Source organism: Elephas maximus, chromosome 12 (genome assembly GCF_024166365.1).
Source record: "Elephas maximus indicus isolate mEleMax1 chromosome 12, mEleMax1 primary haplotype, whole genome shotgun sequence".
Classification (NCBI taxonomy): Eukaryota; Metazoa; Chordata; class Mammalia; order Proboscidea; family Elephantidae; genus Elephas; species Elephas maximus.
In genome coordinates, this window is record NC_064830.1 from 61,628,406 (window position 1) to 61,651,370 (window position 22,965).

Below are 22,965 nucleotides of genomic sequence, written 5' to 3' on the forward strand. Positions count from 1 at the left end.
AAGTTTTTAGCTACGACATTTCTGATCAGCGCCTGATCTCTAAAATCTACATGATACTGCAAAAACTCAACTACAAAAAGACAAATAACCCAATTAAAAAATGAGCAAAGGACATGAACCAGCATTTCACCAAATTAGAAATTCAGGCAGCTAACAGATACATGGGGAAATGCTCATGGCCATTAGAGAAATGCAAATCAAAACTATAATGAGATACCATGTCACTCCAAGAAGGCTAGCATTAATCCAAAAAAACAGAAAATAATAAATGTTGGAGAGGTTGTGGAGAGATTGAAACACTTATACACCGCTGGTGGGAATGTAAAATGGTACAACCACTTTGGAAATCAATTTGGTGCTCCCTCAAAAAGCTAGATATAGAACTACCATATGATCCAGCAATCCCACTCCTTGGAATACATCCTAGAGAAAGAAGAGCCTTTACACAAACAGATACATGCACACCCATTTTCACTGCAGCTGTTTGCAACAGCAAAAAGATGGAGCCAATCAAGGTGCCCATCCATGGATAAGTGGATAAATTACAGTATATTCTCACAATGGAATACTACGCATTGATAAAGAACAATGATGAGTCCGTGAAACATTTCATAACATGGAGGAATCTGGAAGGCATTATGCTGAGTGAAATTAGTCAGTTGCAAAAGGACAAATATTGTATGAGACCACTATTGTAAGAACTCAAGGAATAGTCTAAACACAGAAGAAAACATTCTTTGATGGTTATGAGGGTGGGGAGGGAAGGAGGGAGAGGGGTATTCACTAATTAGATAGTAGACAAGAACTATTTTAGGTGAAAGCAAAGACAGCACACAATACCAGAAAGGTCAGCACAACTGGACTAAACCAAAAGCAGTTTCCTGAACAAACGGAACACTTCGAAGGCCAGAGTAGCAGGAGTGGAGGTCTGGGGACCATGGTTTCAGGGGACATCTAGGTCAATTGGCATAATAAAATCTATCAAGAAAACATTCTGCATCCCACTTTGGAGAGTGGCACATAGGGTCTTAAACGCTAGCAAGCGGCCATCTAAAACGCATCAATTGGTCTCAACCCACCTGGATCAAAGGAAAATGAAGAACACCAAGGACACAAGGCAATTATGAGCCCAAGAGACAGAAAGGGCCACATAAACCAGAGACTACATCAGCCTGAGACCAGAAGAACTAGATGGTGCCTGGCTATAACCGATCACTGCCCTGACAGGAACACAACAGAAAATCCCTGAGGGAGCAGGAGAGCAGTGGGATGCAGAACTCCCATTCTCATAAAAAGACCAGACTTAATGGTCTGACTGAGACTAGAAGGACTCTAGAGGTCATGGTCCCCAGACCTTCTGTTAGCCTGGAATCATTCCCAAAGCCAACTCTTCAGATAGGGATTGGACTGGACTATAAGATAGAAAATGATACTGGTGAGGAGTGAGCTTCTTGGCTCAAGTAGACACGTGAGACTATGCGGGCAGCTCCTGTCTGGAGGGAAGATGAGAAGGCAGAGGGGGACAGAAGATGGCTGAATGGACCCAGGGAATACAGGGTGGAAAGAAGGGAGTGTGCTGATTCATCAGGGAGAGAGCAACTAGGAGTACATAGCAAGGTGTAGATAAATTTTTGTATGAGAGACTGATTTGATTTCTAAACTTTCACTTAAGGCACAGTAAAAATAAAAACAATACATGGTTTAAAATATGTTTAGATATGTAAACATACGCACACAAACAAAAACCTAAACGGACATATCCTAGTACGTTAACAACAGTTATCTTCTAGATGATGGGGTGACTTTTAATTTTCTTCTTTTTTGCTTACCTGTGGTTTCCAAATTTTCTATAACGATTAAGTGTTACTTTTATAGTAAAATAAAACAAAAGTCATTATAAAAATAAAGACAGCCTCCGTTTTACGTGGAGTCTCCAGAAAAAGCTAAAAGGCAGACCCATCCCTTCTGTGCTCATGTGTGAAGCCGGGTCCCTGCCCATCTGTTCCCAGGCCCAGTTGCACCGTGAGTGGCACTGGCATCGTCAGGAGGCAGGTAGGCAGAGGGTTCTGCACAGTCTGGATATGGAGGGGCTACCTGGATGGTGATGGTGCCCTTCTCAGTGTCGGTCTGCAGGTGGATCTCCATCTCCGGCAGCGTCTGGCCTTCACACACCAGCTTGTGTCTCAGTTTCTCCAAGGCATCACTGCTGTTTGAGATCAGCTCCCGGATAAACACCTGTGGGGAGGAAATCAGGGCACTGAGAATTATGGACATCAACACTGCACTGGCTACTGGTTTGCTGCATTTGCAATAACTGTCAGGAGTCTGAGCGGAACTGCGACGGAACACTCAGTTCTCCAAACACAAAGGTTCTCCGACTGACCAGACGCAGACATCCTGCTTCTGTGGGGCCTCTAGCTTCTCCCTGATACAAATATTTTACGTAGTAAATCAATTCCTATTGATCCTTTTGGAAAACCAAGCCTGAATTTGCATGTTCAAATCTGTTAAGTTAACCCAAAATTTAAGAAGAAACCTGTGAGAGGCCATTTTTTCCCAAATCTTTCACAGGAGTGTCTCCTACTCCACGAAAAAGAGCCACTGGCTTCATTTAATCTTGTGGGATCATCGAAAACCAGACTCATACGCAGTGCTTGATTATCTTATCAGTGTCTGAAAGCACCTTTGCCTCAAACAAGCCTTCTGCTTTAAGTGAGCTACAGTACACGGGTCAGAGGGAGAGACTGGGGTGATATGACCCCCAGAAAATAGAACTGGTTGGTCAGAGAGATACTTGAGCACAGTATTTAACAGTGTCAAACCTGGATATATTTCCCGAAAAGTTCCTTTTTGCTTTGTAACACTGTGCTTTACCCTTCTTCAAAGTTCTTCCTTGCTTTCCAGCAACAACAAGCATGAACAATGGTGCCCCGTTGACTCTCCTCTACCCTTTTCGTGTTCTGTCACCCCTAGAAGATCTTCAGTCTCCTCAGAAAGTTCCGTTGTCACTCCTCATTGCTCTACCCCATCCATATAGGGCAGGGCTGCTTCTTCCTCCAGCCCCCAGGACCCCGCAAGCTTTTGGGTGATTATGCCAGGTAACGTGGGAGTGAACACGGGCCTCTGGACATGCCTGCAATGGGGCTTTCACATGTCACAGAAATGGCTCTCAGCAGAGCTGCGTATCAATATTTGGGGGATTTTTAAAATTATCAACAAAAGTCAATTAATTCCCAGAGTCTATCTGGCCCAAAGATTTAACCATGAAACTGGGAACAGATTTTGGTGGGGGAAAAACAACTCTTGCTGGCAGCTGAGATCGGGCCCTGCCCAGTGTTTAATGTGTTCTCACAGCTAATATGCTAGCTGACATATCCTCAGAACAGCATAAGAACAATTTTGTCAAGAGAAAGAAACCCTGTTGGCACTGGACCCCTGGATGTGATTGGCAGGTACCATACCTCTTTTTCAGAATACAAGGAACGAGCAACAATGTCCAGAAGCTTCTTTGTCTCAGCCTGGAACTCATGCTTGGAAATGAAACCTGGTAATTAATCACAGACACAAGCCAATAAAGTTCAATTTCTACTTTTGTGAAGGAATATGCCACACAACATTCAAAAGAGCTTTTAAGGTTATGAATTTTAAATACTTTTGAAAAAAATGACTATAAAGAAAGAAGTGAGCAGAAATAAAATCTCCAGAGAATCCTAGATAAGGACGTCTTGGGAGCAGAAAAATCACGGGGCTTCAGAGGAAAGGGGCATATGTGGTAGAACAAAACACAACAGGAGCCTCCTAAGATGCCAAAAATGCCTTGGGGTGCCTCAGGTGGACTGTCTGGGCCCTTATTTCCTAAACTACCCGATCACGAGAATCAGGCTGGCACTAACAACCAGACCAAACATCAGATTCTTCAAAAAGTGGTTTCCAAATTAATTTATTTAAAAACAAAAACCCTCACTTTTTTTCTTAACCCAAATGTCAAAGATTCTGTTCTGGTTGTCTCACTGGAAACCAGCAGTGGAGCCATGTCAGAACTGGCTCTGCAGATGGCTGCTCTGTGCTTCTCAAGAATGGGAATTTGATCCTGTCCAGCTGGGCCAAGGCTGATTGCTAGCAGATGTGCCATGAATCACTGCTGGAGACGGGGCACCACACTGCGATCTCACAGGCGACCACCAGGGGGTGTAAGACACACTGGGATGGAAGTCAAAGTTCCTGGCTAAGACGGAAATGGAAGACCCATCATTTTGGGGATCACCCTATCACCAAGACCTGCATAATTCTGGAGTGAGGAGGGGGCTCTATCAGATCAGCAATGCTTCCAGCTCAAAACTTTCCCCTGTGAGCCAGCAATGAACCAAGAAAGATGTCCCAGACTAGACCGCAGCCAAGCTCGAGTTACCCTGCACGGTCTCTGTGCTGCTTATGATTGAGTGTAGGGGCTCCTCCTTCTGCTCTTCAGCAGCCTGTGTGCCGTACGTCCGTCCCCTAGGGACGTTAGCTGCAGCCAGGTTTCGCCAGGGGCTTTCTGACTGGACTGTGGTCCTCCAAGGACACAGAACTGGTTTTTCTAAAAAAGACAAAAGACAAAAAGAATCAATCAGACATCAGAAACAGAGTATCTTTAAGTTGCTCACATCTAGTATGTCTAGCAAAAACCAATGTGGATTTTCTTTAAGGCAGGCTGTTGCTCAGAAGACCTAACTTTACCCAGGAGAAATCAAAAGTGACTGAATATTGTACGGCCAGCGCATGTTGCAGTGTGTGGTTTCAGTAACATACCCTCACATGTAACTAATATTATGCAAGTATAAGATGTTAGTGAGACAGCAGTGGTTGAGTGGTAAAATTCTCACCTTCCATGTAGGAGACCTGAGTTTGATTCCCGGCCAGTGCACCCCATGCACAGCCACCACCTGTTTGTCAATGGAGGCTAGAGTGTTGCTAGGATTCCGGACAGGTTTCAGGAGAGCTTCCAGAATAAGATGAACTACGAAGAAAGGCCTGATGATCTACTTCCGAAAATCAGCCAATGAAAACCCTATGGTCTGACCCCGTTGTGCATGGGGTCATGATGAGCTGAGGAGGGCTGACTTGATGCCAGCTAACAACAATGGTAAGATATTGGGGTGTATCACAACCTCAAGGGCAAGGCAGCAGAAGATGGACAGGCCCTTCTGAAAACACTTCCTACATGAGCATGTTCCTCAGATGAGGTCTAGTATAAAAACCAGTTACTATATGGTGACCCCATATGTGTCAGAGCAGAACTGTGCTCCATTGGGTTTTGCAAAAGTAAATCACCAAGCTTTTCTTCCAAGGCACCTCTGAGTGCACTTGAACCTCAACCTTTTAGTTAGCCATCAAGCTTGTTAACGGTTTATACCACCCAGGGCCTCCTGAGATCTAGTATAAACCCACCACCAAACTCAAACATGCCTCGAACCCAAAATAATCTAAGTTACTGTTAAACTTACTGAAAGGAGAAAAAATATCTGCTCTCCTAAGAGGGATCCAAACTTTTACGCTTTAATATTCTCAAACAGTCTAGACATCCTCTAAAAGTTGACCACGTTGTACACTTCAGAAACTGCACCTGCCTGTTTCCTACTCTTGCCTGCAGACGTGTAAATGACAGAAACGATTCAGAATGCCCAGAAATAAGGTGATGGTTTTTAAAATCAACACACCAACTTCCACATTCCTATGAGGTATAAAAACACGGTTATTTGTTAGGCTTAGTCCTGGATTTATAAATAACATAAGCCCAGCCTTTATAGCTAAGCAGAACACCTTGAAAACAATCTACCCCAACTCAGAAAAGACTCAATTTCCAAAGAGTCTAAGTACGTATTTCTCTGGGTCTAACAGCACCTTTCACTTTATCCATGTGGGTAAAAACAAACATGGGGGATTTCTTCTGGGATTGAGGAATGTTTGTTATTACAAGATTTAATGAATGTCTGCGCTGGGCCGAGTGCTGAAGCTCTTGCTCCCCTGGCGCACCCTCACACCCCAGCAGGGCCAGTGCTCCGTCCTAGGCCAGCTCCCAGCATGCAGTGTGGCAAGCCCCTGCCCAGTGGAGCCCGAGCCCTGTTGCTGCCTCCCCTGGCCCTCCCTGTCACAATGCCCAGGCCACATTCAATGAGACCCTGTGGATGTAAACAGGCTCCCCACAAATGTTGGGGACCACCTTCTCCTTTAAAGTACTGTAGAACTTGGGAAAGGAAACCAGGGAGGACTGAAATAAAGGAGTGACATCCTGAGGGAGGAAAGGCTGTTAGCCTTGAAGGACAGGGCCATAGAACACTGCGACTTTAGATACCCTGACATGAGTGGACATTCAAATCAAGAACAGTGAAGGAAAGCCTCTGGAAGAAAGATGAGCAGGAAACCCAGGGCTGAGGGCCAGCTGCATCCTCCACCTTGGCTTTGTGAGCAGCTTCATACATACTGGCCACCCGTGAAGAACTCCACGTCCAGTCCTCCTCCTTGGCTCTGTGAGCAGCTTCATACACACTGGCCACCCATGAGGAATTCCTGTGTCCAATCCTCCCCTCTGCTCCCCCCACTCACCCTCATCATGTCTGATCCGGTAACAGGGAAGGACAGTGATGTCATCTTCTGGGGTCTTCTTCCAAGCAGTGACGTCCCCTTGCCCCCTTTTCCAGCTCCCCTGGCCTCGGCCCTCTCCGTCTATTTGGTCGGGTCCTTCAGCCCTCACACCGCCACGAGCTCACAGCTGCTGGCAGTGTTGGGCCCTCCAACCCATTCCTTCAATGACGACAAGTGTATCTTCCCACTGGGCTCAGCTTATTCCCCCAGGTTTCAGGGGACTTTTTTTTTTTTTTTTTTTTTTAATTCCTGACCACACAGCACGTCAGGCTGGCAGCAGAGGCCTCCCAAACCTCCAGAATCTATCTCCTTCTGCCTGAGCCAGCTGGCTTGCTGACTGTGCTCTGTGCCCTGCTGCCCCTCATGCCCTCACCTGCACACTGCACACCTGTATCCTGAAATCCTCCCACCCTCTTCCTATGCCATCTAGCTCAGCCTGGCACCAAAAAATCCAAACCCATTGCCGTCGCGTCAATTCCAACTCATAGTGAGCACTTAATCAATAACTGCTTGCAGGCCCTGACAACATTTTATAACATGCCACATCCTCAAGGAGAAATGCTGGTTTTCCATACTGGGGAATTTTATTTGAAATAAGTCCTGATTCATCCTGTTTGAAAAGAAGCAGCAGAATTTGCTAAACTGACCATTTCTCCCCACCTTCTGTACCACTCGTGTTCCACCATCTTCAGAGAGGAACAGGCTGCATTCCATCACAGTCTCGGCCAAAAACCATCCCACCCCAAGGAAAACCCAGAACTCAGGTTAAGACTGAAAACTGCAGAGGCTAAGGGCTCTCAGTATCTTGAGGCTCCCATAAACTACCTGTCTTAACTCGCTCCCAGAGAAAGAGAAATCTGAATGAGTTATGGACTGAGTACTCTTTATTTCCAGTCTTCTACGCATGTATATTTTTAATCAAGACCACATCTGAGAGATCCTTCCATGTTAGTGCCTATAGAGCTGCTTATTCTTTTTAATGAACACACAGCCTTCCACTGGAATGGGTATATACCATCAAGTTTCTAACTAGTCCTCAACTGATGAACATTTAAACCGTTTCCAGTCTTTCAATATTAAAAATACTGCCCCAAAGTGATAGAGTTACGTACTGTTTGCTTGCTCCCCTTCATGGAAGAAAAGAAGGGGATATAGGAAAATTGGTGCAAAGGAAAGAGAGGATAAACCAGACAGTAATGAGACTGGCTACCTACAGGTGGTATGGGACCAGGATGGAAAAGAATGGGGACCGGTCAGGGATGAGGGGAGTGTGGCCTCCCGAGTACCCCTTTTTGCACGTTTGACTCATGGAGCCATGGTAGTGTTTCACATACCCCCCAAAATAAATAACCGACCCCCCACCCCTGGTGTGCAGGAGCCAAAATGAAGCACAAACAGTAACAAACGTGCACACTGTATTGGGAAGAATGCAGCCACCCTGATGGGATGGGGAAGAAGAGAACTAACCTAAGAAAACTTGGGAAAACAGCACTCTGACGGCACTGCATTGTCAGTATTATGAAGTTCTCCTCAAGAACTTCACACAGTTACTGTACTCCAGTTAGTAAGTTTGTTTTTCAAAGGGGGATGCATTAGCAATTCTGAGATGACTTTATATATATATTTGTTGTTAGGTGCCATTGGGTAGGTTCTGACTCATAGCGACAATAGTACAAAACACTACCCAGTTCTACGCCATCCCCACAATTGTTATGCTTGAGCCCACTGGTGCAGCCACTGTGTCAATCCATCTCATTGAAGGTCTTCCTCTTTTTCACAGACCCTCTACTTTACCAAGCATGGTGTCCTCCTCCAGGGATTAATCCCTCCTGACATGTCCAAAGTATGTGAGACGAAGTCTTGCCATCCTTGCTTCTAAGGAGCCTTCTGTCTCTACTTCTTTCAAGACAGATTTGTTCATTCTTCTGGCAGTCCATGGTATATTCATTAATTCTTTGCCAACACCATAATTCGAAGGCATGAAAATGTATATATTATGTATATACTAAGATCCAGCAAATAAGTATATTGTTGATAAGGAGAGTCTAGGTTTCTCACTATTGAAGAGTAACAAATAAGGAAAGGAGAGACTGGCGTTAGAGGTATCAGTATGCACTCGGGAGCTGGGCTGCTAACCAAAAGGTCAGATGTTCGAATCCACCAGCCACTCCTTGGAAATCTATGGGGAGTTCCACTCTGTCCTACAGGGTCTCTATGAGTAGGAATCGACTCGACAGCAATTTGGTTTGGTTCTTTTTTTTTTTTCAACCAAACCCACTGCAGTCGAGTTGATTATGACTCAGCAACCCTGCAGGACAGAGGAGAACTGCCTCATAGGGTTTCCAAGGATGTTATCTTTACAGAATCAGACTGCCACATCATTCTCCCATGGAGTGGCTGGTGGGTTCCAACTGCCGACCTTTCAGTTAGCATCCCGGTGCTTTAACCACTGTGCTACCAGGGCTCCTGTAGATAAATATAGATATTAGATTTGATATATATATATAGTAGAGATATACTTTTTATGTATATAAACTAGAGAGCTAGTTTTTATTAATCATCCATCCACCAATCATTGGATTTAGTAATAAACACTGAAGTGTGTGTGTATGTGAGAGTGAGTATATATGTATACGTCTCCTAGCTTTGCCTGCTAAGAAGGCCTAGAAGCAACCACACAGTAACCGTAAACACACCTAACATTACTCTAAGCAACTAACTGTCCCAGTTTGGCACTTGATAGCCCCACGTCCTGGGAAACACCTCAGTCCCAGGCAAACTGGGATGGCTGGTCACACCCCTCAGCACCCTTATCTTGGTTTTTAAATACCATTCTCCAATAAAAGGAACCAGACCTCTTTGGAGAATGTACAAGATGAACCTGGAACGCCTTCTAGGGCCAAAAAGTAAGGACGTTCTCAGAAATGATGGGGGTGCATCAGAAGAACATAGGATCCAACTTGAAGGTGCTCCAAATGGCAAAATCTAGTACAGTTTGGGCAACAAAATAATGATAGAATGAGTTATAAGCCAGCAAATAAAATAAATATTAGTCTATATTGATATATATGTACAAGCAATGATGGAAACAGAAAACCCCCAGTAGGAAAACACCACAGCAGTAACCGGCAGCCATGAATTATGGATAGATGTTTAAGGAACGGTGAGAAACAGAATGCATAATCTCACAGCACCCCCACAAAATACTTATTAACTTCAAAGGGAAGAACAGTAACTTTATTGTGGACAAAGCTGGCAGACACCCCCTAATTCAGTGATCACAGTTAACCTCATCAGGAGTAAGATACAGTAAAACCTGTGAAAGCGGGAACCTGTATAAGGCAGAAACCTGTCAGAGAAGGAGAACTCAAATATTTTCCACTAAAATGAGTGACAGAAAGTGCTAAGACTGCACCCTGTCCAGGGTGGGAAACTTGCAAGATCCAGAAAAACAAGGCAGTCCCGACCAGGTCCGGCTCTCACAGGTTCACTGTATATCAACACCACGTAACTCCTGATGCCACGAGAGGGCAGGGCATCCCTTCTAAGAGACTCTGGCCAAAAATGCATCTCAATCTAACCTCGAGAAGATGTCAGACAAGCCCAAAGTGAGGGGCATTCTACCAAACACCCAGCCAGCGCTCTTCAAAAGCGTCCAGTCCTGAAAGAGCAAAGGCGACTGACTGAGGAGCTGTCACAGAGGGAAGGAGGCACGATGACGAAATGCAAAGTGGGTCCTGAACTGGGTGCTGGACCAGACAAAGGGCAGGTGGGAGAAAGCTGGTTAAATTCAGTAAGATCCGTAGATAACCTAATAGCACTATATCGGTGTTAACTTCCAGTTTTCAACATTTGTAGCCTCGGGAAAACTAGGTGAAGAGTAAGGGAACTCCGTATTATTTTTGCAACTTCCCTTAAGTATTCAATTATTTCAAAATAAAAGTTTCAGAAGTAAAAATACTCCAATGACTATTCTTGTACATATGTCATTTCATTTATGCATGAGTATATATCCAGAAATAGAATCGCAGGGTCCAGGGTTAAGTCCATTTTTAACTGTTGTTAGATGCTATTGAGTCAATTTCGACTCATAGGAACCCCATGTGACAAAGTAGAACTGCCCTCTATGGTTTCCTAGGTTGTAATCTTTACAGTGGTAGAGGGTCAGCGAAAAAGAGGAAGTCCCTCAACAAGACGGACAGACACAGTGGCTGCAACAATGGGCTTAAACACATCAAGGATTGTGAGGATGGCGCACAACCAGGCAGTGTTTCGTTCTGTTGTACGCAGGGTTGCTAAGAGGAAGAACCGACTCAACGACACCTAATAACAACACAACAACAATCTTTATGGAAGCAGATCGCTAGGTCTTTCTCCCATAAACCCAGAGATGTTGCCAAATTACCCTCCACAGAGACTGTGTCAGTTTACATTTCCAACAACATATGAGAGTATATGTCACTCTACACTCCTGCCAAGACAGTATTACTGATATTAAACTTTTGGATTTTTGCCCATCAGTTAGGTAAAAATTTCACTGGAGTTTGCATTTACATTTCTCTTTTTATGAGCAAGATTGGGCACCTTTCCATATTTTAAATTGTTTTCTCTTTCCTTTTATGTTATTGGACTGTTGCGATCCTCTGACCATTTTTCTATTGCATTTTTAATCTTTTTCTTACTGATTTGTAGGAGCTTTTTATATATGAAAGAAATTAGCCTTTTGTTTGTAAAGGCTCTCTTCACTCTAAGATGAAAACCCAGTTTTTCCATGTTTCATTTTCCCTAGCCTTTTATGTTTTCCCCCCACTTAATACACAGAATATTTTTGAAAGGACTTAATATGCTGTGTATGATGATAGCAAATATAAGTCCTCGGTGTTAGGAAAGGAAAAAAAGAACAGTCCACAGTTCCAACCAGCACTTCAACACTTTCCATCATAATTCCAAGATTGCATTAATCCACAGCACCATTAAGAGTAGATTTGACTTCAGGTTAACAGAACTCCAACCAGTGGTGCAATAAATCTGCCTGAACCAGAGACCAAACACACTATCTACACAGTATCTGTCTTCATGTTTCCCCCACACCCTAAAAGAAAAACCACAAACCTCAATGCCAGGCTACGGTGTCTTACTGTCAAACTATTCAGTGGTTTAGGGTCCCACAAAATGGGAAGCACTGATAGCTTGAGTCTGACACCACAAACACGAGCATGTACACATGCGCCCATGCACACACACACACAATGGCCAGTGCACATTCTCTTTCCCCTACCAACATCCACACCCCTTCTCTCCATCTGAACTGCTTCAGGACCCAGCTTGCAGCCCTCTCTTCCACCAGGGCCTCCCTGATCCCTGTAGTTCACAGTAACCTCTCCCTACCGTGGATTTATAACACTGATTTTCCAAGCTGCTCATTTAAAATTGCCATTCTATGCTGGCTTGTGGCATTTCTTCTACTATTAATATTTTGCTAATGTATAACTTATCTCAAGGAGCCCTGGTGGCAAAACACGCTCAGCTGCTAACCAAAAGGTTGGTAGTTCAACCCCACTCAGCTGCTCCACAGGAGAAAGAGCTGGTATTCTACTCCCATGAAGATTACAGCCTAGGAAACCCTGTGGGGCAGGTCTACTCTGTCACAAAAAGTAGTTCCTCTCTCTACTTGTTAGGAGTCAGAATCGACTTGATGGCACCCAACAACAACATATCTTATCTCACCAGATTAGGGCAGGAGCTAGCTTGTATTTCTTAGTATCAAACTCTTTGAAGGCAAGAACTTCCATACTCCTTTGTATGCCAAAACATCGAATACGGAAGCTGCTCTCTTTACAAACGTTCAACTTTTCACAAATGCAAACATCAGTACACTCAAGCGGAAGCACATGCTCTCAGTCAACAGGTGGCATTAGTGGTTCTGCAAGACCAGGTTTGCCTAGTTCGCAGGAATTTAAAAAGCAACTGCCTACAGGGGCCACAGGAGGAAGGCAGATGAGGACAATCATACCGAGTATTGTAGCTCTTTTTTTTAAATCACATATCTTTTCTATATATCAGCTTGTTTCACAATGCCATCTTATAAATTACGCTCTTGACATACAGAAACACTAGTATTTTAAGCTGTGAGAAATATGCTTACTGTTTTTCTGGAAGTACATATCCCTATCAGACAATCTCCCATTTTCCTATGTGTGATAGGTATAAGAAATATCTCACTTTTCATCTTAAAGCTGCTACACGGTGTCACTTCAGTATGACTGAGCAGCATCCCACCACACCAACCCTCCCTCATCGTCCAACCATGAGCTAGGTAGGAACTGAAGGCTCTGGAGAATAAAGAAAAGCAGGCAGAGGAGGGAGGAGGGGGCAGTAGAGGATGAGGGTGAGTTGAAATTAACTCAATGAAGGGTAGCTAAAACTCCAAGAGGAAATACATACTTTTTCTGGCCTGAAGAACCAGGGGAGAGCTTGGGGCAACCACTGATGCTGGAAAATGAAGGGAGGCTCCCAGCAAGGAGAGAGACAAGGGGGATCCCAAATTCTGTGAATTGTTGTTAGTCGATTCCAACTCATAGCAGCCGTGCCTACCACAGAATGAAACACTGCCCAGTCCTGCACCGTGCTCACAATCGTTATGCTTAAGCCCACTGTTGCAGCCATTATGTCAATACATCTCATTGAGAGTTTTCCTCTTTTCCGCTGACCCTGCACTTTATCAAGCATGATGTCCGCCTCCAGGGGACTGATCCCTCCTGACATGTCCAATGTATGTAAAATGCAGTCTCGCCATTCTTGCTTCCAAGGAGCATTCTGGCTGTACTTCTCCCAAGACAGATTTGTTCGTTCTTTTGGCAGTCCATATTCTTCGCCAACACCACAATTCGAAGGCGTCAATTCTTCTTCGGTCTTCCTTACTCACCGTCCATTTTTCACATGCATATGATGCAATTAAAAATACCATGGCTTGGGTCAGGCACACCTTAGTCTTCAAGGTGACATCTTTGGTTTTCAACACTTTAAAGAGGTCCTTTGCAGCAGATTTGCCCAATGCAAGGCAACTTTTCATTTCCTGACTGCTGCTTCCATGGCTGTTGATTGTGGATCCAACTAAAATGAAATCCTTGACAACTTCAATCTTTTCTCTGTTTATTATGATGTTGCTTATAGGGCCAGTTGTGAGGTTTTTGTTTTCTTTATGTTGAGGTATAATCCATACTGAAGGCTGTGGTCTTTGCTCTTCATTAGTAAGTGCTTCAACTTCTCTTCACTTTCAGCAAGCAAGGTGGTGTCATCTGTATAACCCAGGTTGTTAATGAGTCTTTCTCCAATCCTTATGCCCCATTCTCCTTCATATAGTCCAGCTTTTCAGATTATTTGCTCAGCATACAAATTGACTAGGTATAATGAAAGGATACAACCCTAACACACACCTTTGCTGACTTTAAACCAATCAGTATCCCCTTGTTCTGGCTGAACAACTGCCTTTTGATCTATGTACAGGTTCCTCATAAGCACAATTAAGTGGTCTGGAATTCCCATTCTTCGCAATGTTATCCATAATTTGTTATGATCCACACAGTCGAATGAGGGAGCAGGAAAGCAGTAGGATGCAGATTCCAAATTCTCGTAAAAATACCAGACTTAATGGTCAGACTGGGACTAGAAGGACCCCAGAGGTCATGGTCCCCAGACCTTCTGTTAGCCCAAGACAGGAACCATTCCAAAAGCCAACTCTTCAGACAGAGATTGGACCAGAATATGAGATGGAAAATGTTAGTGGTAAAGAACAGACTTCTTGGATCAAGTAGACACATGAGACTGTGTTGGCATCTCCTGTCTGGAGGGGAGATGAGAGGGCAGAGGGGGATGGAGCTGTCCAAATGGACATGAGAAGAGAGAGTGGAGGGGAGGGGTGTGCTGTCTCATTGCTGGGAGAGCAATTAGGAGTGTATATCAAGGTGCGTATAAATTTTTATATGAGTGACTGACTGGATTTGTAAGCTTTCACTTAAAGCACAATAAAAATTAATTAAAAAAAAAAAAACAGAAAGAAAAAAAAAAAACCCAATAAAAACAACTACTCTTCAGAGGAATATAAGAGAATCCAGAGAATACACAGATAACATTCACAATGTCCAGGATACAACCCAAAATTAGTGGACATAGAGAGAAACAAAAAAATATGATCCATGCTTAAGAAAAGCAACTAGCAATGGAGGCTAATCCCAAGAAGATTAGATATTGGAATCAGGAAACAAGTTTTAAAAATGGCTGCTATAGCAATGCTCACTGACAAAGTAAAATATGCTTGAAATGAAAGCAAAGATGGGAACTCTCAGAAACAAACTATAATAAAAGAAGCAAATGGAAATTCCAGAAATAAAAACTACTATATCTGAAATTGAAGGAGCCTTGATGGTGCAGTGGTTAAGTGCTCAGCTGCTAATTGAAAGGTTGGCAGTTTGAACCCACCAGAAGCTCTGCAACAGAAAAGACCTGGCAATCTACTCTCATAAAAATAAAAGCCAAGGAAACCCCATGGACAATTTTAATAAAAAGCAACTGGACAGCACACAACAACATCTGAAATTAAGAACAACAACAAAAACTAGAAAGGTTTAACAACAGATTGAAGATGTCAGAGGAAAGAGTATATGAACTTACAGATAGATCAATAGAAAGCATCCAGTCGGAAAACAGAGACAAAAAAAAAAAAAAAAAAGAAGGATTAATAATCAAATGAAGAGAGATTCAGGGATCTCTGAGACATTATAAAAAAGTATAACATGTGTGTAACTGGAGTCCCAGAAAGGGAAGAAAAAGAGTACGGGGCAAAAGAAAATATTTGAAGAAATAATGACTGAAAGTTGCCCAAATTTGACCAAAGATGTAAATTTACAGATTCAAGAAACTCAGTGAACCACTAAACATATATAAAAATACATTTAGGCACATCATAGTCAAACACTGAAAACCAAAGAGGAAAGATTTTACATGGGAGAACAATGATAACTTTTCATAGAAATTATGGGAGGCCAGAAGACAGTGGCATGACATATGTAAAGTCTTAGATAAATAGCAAAGCTGCACTACAAGAAATGTCCCAGGAGCCCTGACAGCTCAGTGGTTAAGAGCTTGGCTACTAACCAAGAAGTTGGCAGTTTGAATGCACCAGCTGCTCCTCGGAAACTTTCCAGTATAACTAGATGGTGTACCACCACTGACTCCTCTGATAGCGATTACAATACAGGGTCCCAGATAGAGCTGGAGAAAAATCTAGAACAAAATCCTAACTCAAAAAAAAGACCAGGCTTACTGGCCTGACAGACACTGAAGAAATCCCAAGAGTATGGCCCCCAGACATCCTTTTAGCTCAATAATGAGGTCACTCCTGAGGTTCATCCTTCATCCAAAGATTAGACAGGCCCATAAAACAAAACGAGACTAAAGGGGCACACCAGCCCAGTGGCAAGGACTGAAAGGCAGGAGGGGACAGGAAAGCTGGTAATAGGGAACCCAAGGTTGAGAAGGGAGAGTGTTAACACTTTGTGGGGTTGATAACCAATTTCATAAAACAGAATGTCTATGACTGTTTAATGCGAAGCTAGTTTGTTCTATAAACCTTCATCTAAATTAAAAAAAAAAAAAACTTTTAGCTATGTTTGGGTTAACTCGGCCATGTGAATTTACCTTTTCAAATGTAGATTTTATCAAAAATCTAAATAGAGGTCAAATAATTCCGCTGTAAATGTAACATTCGAATTCAGATGTGGAAGGGCAAAATATACAGAGTTTGGGAGACCCTGTGCACGCAAAAAAAAAGCATGTAAAACATCTTGTTAATAATTTTATATTGATTACATGTTGAAACAAAATATTCTGGATATAGTGGATTAAATAAGTAAAAAAAGATAGAAATGCTCCAGCTCTTCAGGCTGAATAGAAACGTCAGATGGAAACCTGGATCTCTAGGAAGGAGTGCCGAGCGTGGGAAATGGTACCTTGAGGTAAATACAAAAGTGCTTTTCTCTTAATTTCTTTAAAATATATATGACAGTTTAAAGCATAAATTAAAGTACTGTCTCACTGAGTTTATAACATGTGTACATGTCATATATATGACAATATAACATAAAGGCCTGGGTCAGGGGAAAAGAATGCACGTACTATAGGGTCGCTATGAGTCGGAATTGACTCAAGGGCACTGGGTTTTTTCTGGGACATAGTTGCAAAGTTTTTACATTTTATATAAAGTACATTAATACATCAATAACTCTAAAATAGGCTGAAAATCTATACTGCAATCCCCAAAGCAACCAATTAAAAAAAAAAAAAGCAAAGAGACATAGCTAAAAAAAAATTAGGTGCATAAAATGGAATTTGCAAAAAATATTTACTGGATCCAGAAGGCAGGAAATGAACTAGAGTTTTAAAAAAGAGAGAGAGTTGGGCCAAATTAAAAACAAACAATACAATAGTAGAGATGAACTCAACTACATCAAAAATTACATTTTGTCACAATAAAAATTAAAAAAAAATTACATTTTGTGTTAATGGACTAAATCATCCATTTATACAGCAAAGGTAGAGTTGATTATATGCTGTCTACAAAATACTTTAAATATAAAGAAATAGGTAGATAGTAAATGGATGGAAAAAGATATCCCATGCAGAAAAGAAAGCATAAGGAGGCTGGAGTGGCTATATTACTATCAAATAAAATAGACATCAAAATAAAAAGTATTTCTAGAGAAAAAGGAAGACATTTCAAAATGATACAAGGGACAATTCAGAAAAACTTAATCACAAATCTGTATGTACCTAATAACAGAGCTTCAAAATATCTGAAGCAAAAACTAACAGAGTTATACAGAGTAAAAGACAACTCTACAATCATCAGAAATTTTAACAACCCTCTCTCAACAAGTGACAGAACTATACAAAGAAAAAAATTAAAACATAGATGATCTGAACTACACTATGAAACACTTCGACTTAATGGATATTTACAGAATTCCTCACATTTTTTTCAAGTGCACAAGGTACATTCATTCACCAAGACAGATCATCATAAGCTAGGCCACAAAACAAGTCTCGATAAATTTAAAAAGACTGAAATCACAGCACAAGTTCTCTGACCACAAGGGAATTAAGTTAGAATTAATAATAAGATATCTAGGAAAACCCCGAGTATTTGGAAATTAAACAACACATTCTAAATGATCCATGGGTCAGATATGAAGCCAAAAAGGAAATTAGTAAACAGTCAAACTGAATGAAAATACAACATATTAAAAACCATGAAATGCTATATATTAAAAAGTCGTAGAGCAGAACGCAGAAGGAAATTTATAGCTTTAAATGACTGCATTAGAAAAGAAAAATCTAAAAAATCAGTGCCCTAAGGTTTCACCTTAGGAAAAGCGCGAAGTCAAATCAAAGAAAGTATGAGGGAGAAAACGGCAAAGACAAACATCACTGAAATAGAAAACAGGCACATGGAGAAAATTAACAAAACCAAAGTCGATTCTTTAAAAACATTAAAAAAAAAAAATTGATAAACCACTAGCAAAACTGATCAAGAAGAAAAGAGAAGATATCAATTACCAACATCAGGAATGAATGTGGTGTTATCACTACAAATCCTACAGACATTTAAAAAATAAGGGAACACTCTGAACAACTTCAGGAGCCCTGGTAGCTCAGTGGTTAAGCATTCAGCTGCTAACTGAAAGGTTGGTGGTTCAAACGCACCAGCTGCTTCAAGAGAGAAAGATGTGGCAATTTGCTTCCATAAAGATTACAGCTTAGGAAATCCCACCAGGCAGCTCTACTCTGTCCTATAAGGTTGCTCTGAGTCGGAATCGACCCAACGGCAATGGGTTTGGTTGTTTATTTATTTATTTATTTATTTTAATTAACAACTTTATGCCAAGAAATTTGACAGCTTAGATGAAAATAAACAAATTCCTTGGAAAAAAAATGAAACTTAGCAAAAGTGACAGGGGATGAAAAAGAACACTGAATTGGCTTATACTTAAGAAAGTGAATTTCTTCTCAGAAACCTTTCCACAAATAAAATTCCGGGACCAGCCAGTTTCACTGAATTCTACCAAACATAAGAAACAACACCAATCACATATAAACTGTTTCAAAAACAGAAAACCAAAAAAACAAACCTATTGCCTTCAAGTCAATTCCGACTCATAGCAACCCTACAGGGCAGAGTAGAACTGCCCCACAGGGTTTCCAAGAAGTGGCTGGTGGATTTGAACTGCTAACCCTTTGGTTAGCAGCCAAGGTCTTAACAACTGTGCCACTGGGGCTCCTCAGAAATAGAAAAAGAGGGATTATTTCCCCCACAAGTTTTATGAGGACAGCGTAACTCAAAGTTATAACTGACAAAGACATTGCACACAAACACACACACACAATAGACCAATAACCTCATGAACACAGACACAGAGGCTCTTAATAAAATACTATCAAATAAAATCTAGTAATATATAAAAATGATACTACATCATGACCAAGTAGAGTTTATTCCAGGAATGCATGGTTGGTTTAACACTAGAAAATCAATTACTGTAATTTGCTATACAAAAAAATAACAGCAAAAGAAATGGCACTGACCGGGGCTCAGTATCGAGGGTCAGCAGGGAGCAGTGGGGACTGGAGCAAACTGGAGAGTGCACACCCCATCTACAGGAGGCACTGCTGCCACTACATTCCAAGACTGTTGTCACTGTGAAAGGTAGGACAAGATACACAGAATTTTTAATTTTTCAAAAGTAAGAAAATCAAAGATTTATGTGAAATTTTCCAATTTTAAAGGTCTGCAAATAATTTTAAAGAGTTTGGGCCCAACAAAACTCATTTATACATCACAATTAGCCTGTGGGTCGCTAGTCTGCAACTCTCTTTTACAGAGTTTCAGTTAGCTTTTGTGTTTAGTTTTGAGGTATTTACCTTGGGATGTCTGGTACATACAAAAGCAGTGGAAATGTACAACAAAGAGGTATACATGGAAACAAGGCTGTAACTACAAAAGGAGGAAGGAGAAAAAAAAGCAGCGAGAAAACAAGCATTGTAAGTGCATACAAGATAACTCATCTGACAACAGGAATGGTTCTGAAGGACAATGAGTGAGACTTGCAACATATGAGAAATGACAGTGCCAAGTCCGGGCTGACATTCATTCATCAAGAGAAGACAAAGAAAAGTAAGTGGTGAAATTGAAAATTTTTTCAAGTGTGGCTAGAAGCTACTATTAATGCAAGGTTAATTCAAGAGAATATTAGCAGTTCATTTGAGGTCTTAGAAGCTAAGCTTGGTCAAAGTTCATCAATGAAACTTGTTACAAGTCACAGACGGTGCAGAGTTGAAGACTTTATTTCAATCTGCCCAAAGCTAAAGTGAGAGATAAACACGGACCCTTGGAGAGACCATAAAGAAGGGGTAACTGGCCCCCACAGATTTTCAATTTCAACTGTTCTGAGAAAAGGATACCCACCAGGAAGTTTACCAGCAATGAGAAGAGGCTCACACTCCTGCTTGATAGAAGCGTGTCAAGGAAAGCTTTTAGAAGTGCAGGTGATCTTTATGATCTTGGGGTAAATCACAGGTTGAAGAGCTTCTTTTGTAAAGGGCCAGGTAGTAAATATTTCGGGCTTTGTGGGCCACGTGGTCTCTGGTGCAACTAGACACCTCTGCCATTGTAGCAGGAAAGCAATGACAGACAATATGCAAATAAACGGGCAGGGCTATGTTCCAATACAACTTTATAAAAACAGGTGATCTGGCCCATGGGCCATAGATAGCCAATTCTTGGAGTTAATCATAAAGGAAAAGACAGATAAATTTTTGACTTCATTAAAATTGACAAGTTGTTTACCCCCCCAAAAAAAATGAAAACCCAAAAAAACTACCATAAACAGTGAAGTGATGAGCCACAAACTGAAAGAACGTATTTGTAACATGTATCAATTGACAAAGGATTAATACCCACAATAAAGAAAATATACCATCTAGTGTTTAAAGGTAAATTATCAGATATGGTAACAAAAGCTCAAGCAGCTAAAGACAAAATAGTTAGACGAGACTTCATAAAAATTAAATACTTTTGTACACCAAAGGACTTTATCAACAAAGTGAAAAGACAACCTACAGACTGGGAGAAAATTTTGGGAACCCTATGTGAGATACCCATTGCCAATGAGTCGATTCCAATTCATAGCAACCCTATAGGACAGAGCAGAACTGCCCCAGAGGGCTTCCAAGGCTGTAATCTCTACAGAGGCGGACTGCCACATCTTTCTCCTGAACAGTGGCTGGTGGATTTGAACCGCTGAACTTTCAGTTAGCAGCTGAGTGCTAACCAGGCAGAAGCAGCCCTGGAGTAGCCACCCCAAGGAATAGGGTGGGCCAGCACTGGAGAGCCAACTGTAGGTTCCGGGGAGGCGTCCAGAGCAGCAAGCGGAGCCAGCTTCTGGAGGTCCCAACACTAAGGAAAGTCCAGTAAGGGGGCAGAGAGAGTTAATCTCCAGGCATGGGCTATTCAGAGCGACAGACCCAGAACAAAGTGGAGGGCCCAGAAGCAGAAGACACCACCAGGATTCCATGGAACAACTGACCTTGAAGAGCCTGCTGGGATGTGACTCGTGTACCCTTGTGTGAGAGTGAATAAGCCAGTAGGCTCCAGTTCTGGGGAGCCTGGCATAAGGCACACTACCCAGACAGGCTCGCGTTCCACGTGGATTTCAGGAACATGGAAAAGCCCAGTGTGGAGAGAATCAAGGTTTAAGATCAAGGGCTGCGGTGAAAGAAGCAGGGTAGACTTAAACCAAGTGCTGAGATGTGGGCATCTCCTTAAACCCTCCTCAAAGAGTTTAAGCGCTGACTTAGAGCTGTGCTTGCAGGTATTCAGTGAGCTCAGGTGCAGGGAAGAAGGGGCTGGGCAGGCCCTGGCTGGCACAGCTCCACCCCATCAACATTCCCCTGATGGAAGGCCCCCCACTTGGGCATTTCCCTCCAACTGAAACCACAGCTAATCTTCACTAACTCAGATGGTGGGAGAGATGCCAACAGAACACGAAGCCTCACTTTCACAGCCAACTGCAGATTCAGAATGCCTTGGGGACAACATGGGACAGCTGCTTTGGGAGTGGGAGGCAAGCACGAAATTCTCTTCTTCACTAAGTCTATTCAAATAAGTTTTCGTTTTTCTCTCACTTTTCACTGGATACCACAGGTTATTCATTCATATCTGTATTTTCTCCATTTTGTTTCTTAAGTTCTGTAATTACCTCAAATAGGAATTTTTTAAAATATGTCAATATTCTAGACAGAAAGTTCTTCACTTTCTACCTTAGTATCTAAGTTCTTACCTCTGAGCTCTCGAACATTTTCACTATTTCCTAAACTTTCTTATGCTTCAGGGCCTGTTCTAAGCATTCTCTACTAAGCTACACTGATTTTTTTTTATCAAGAAACAGTAACTGCTTGAATACAATAAAACAAAAAAGGGGGGTGTCTTTGAACGGTCAAAATTTATGACATATAACTCACACACCAAGCTTCAATTATAGACGACTATTTGTGTCCCTACACAAAAACTTTTTTTTAAAAAATGTTAACACTCCAGTAAGCTTTATTATCCAGTTTCTCAATCCACATACGAAAACTGGTAAAGGGGGAGGGCACCCAGCTCCAAAGAGGCCTGACAAGATAAAGGAGACCAAAAATCCTAAGTAAAAAGTAGGCAGAAGAACTCAAAAGGCAGTTTCAGCGTGAGGACATTTACAGGCAAAGATTCTCCACACCGAATGGCCTTGCAGGGTATTATAACCAAACCAAATGCCGGTGAGTCAACTCTGAATCAGCGACCCTATGTCTGTCAGAGCAGAACTATGCGTCACGGGGCTTTCAATGGCTGATTCTTCCAAGGAGATCACCAGCCCTTTTCCCAAGGTGTCCCTGGGGGGACTCAAACCTCCAACCTTTTGGTTAGAAGCCGAGAGCATTAACCACTTGCACCACTCAGGGACCCCATGTACTACAACAGCAGACAGTAAGCTTACAGCCATCACCAAAAAAAAAAAAAAAAAAAAAACTCGTTGCCGTCGAGTTGATTCCGACTCATAGCAATCCTACAGGACAGAGTAGGACTGCCCCACAGAGTTTCCAAGGAGCACCCGGTGGATTCGAACTGCCAACCTTTGTGGTTAGCAGCTGTAGCACTTAACCACTATACTACCAGGGTTTCCACAGCCATCACGGTGACCCTGAAAACATCAAGGAAGGTTCAGTTGTAAGCCATCTAATGATTATGCCAAGCCT

At 42.2% G+C, this 22,965-nt stretch overlaps 1 protein-coding gene across 1 annotated transcript in view; it reads right to left on the reverse strand.

Moving 5' to 3' along the window:
- The window catches only part of TRAP1 (TNF receptor associated protein 1), an 83,170-nt gene that overhangs the window by 53,847 nt on the left and 6,358 nt on the right, over window positions 1-22,965 (reverse strand). Inside the window, exons 2-4 of the mRNA XM_049902894.1 lie at window positions 4,409-4,576; window positions 3,462-3,544; window positions 2,095-2,235 (exon numbers count right to left, since the gene is read on the reverse strand). Of these exons, the coding sequence (XP_049758851.1) occupies window positions 2,095-2,235; window positions 3,462-3,544; window positions 4,409-4,576 (392 nt within the window). The remainder of the gene's footprint in view (window positions 1-2,094; window positions 2,236-3,461; window positions 3,545-4,408; window positions 4,577-22,965) is intronic.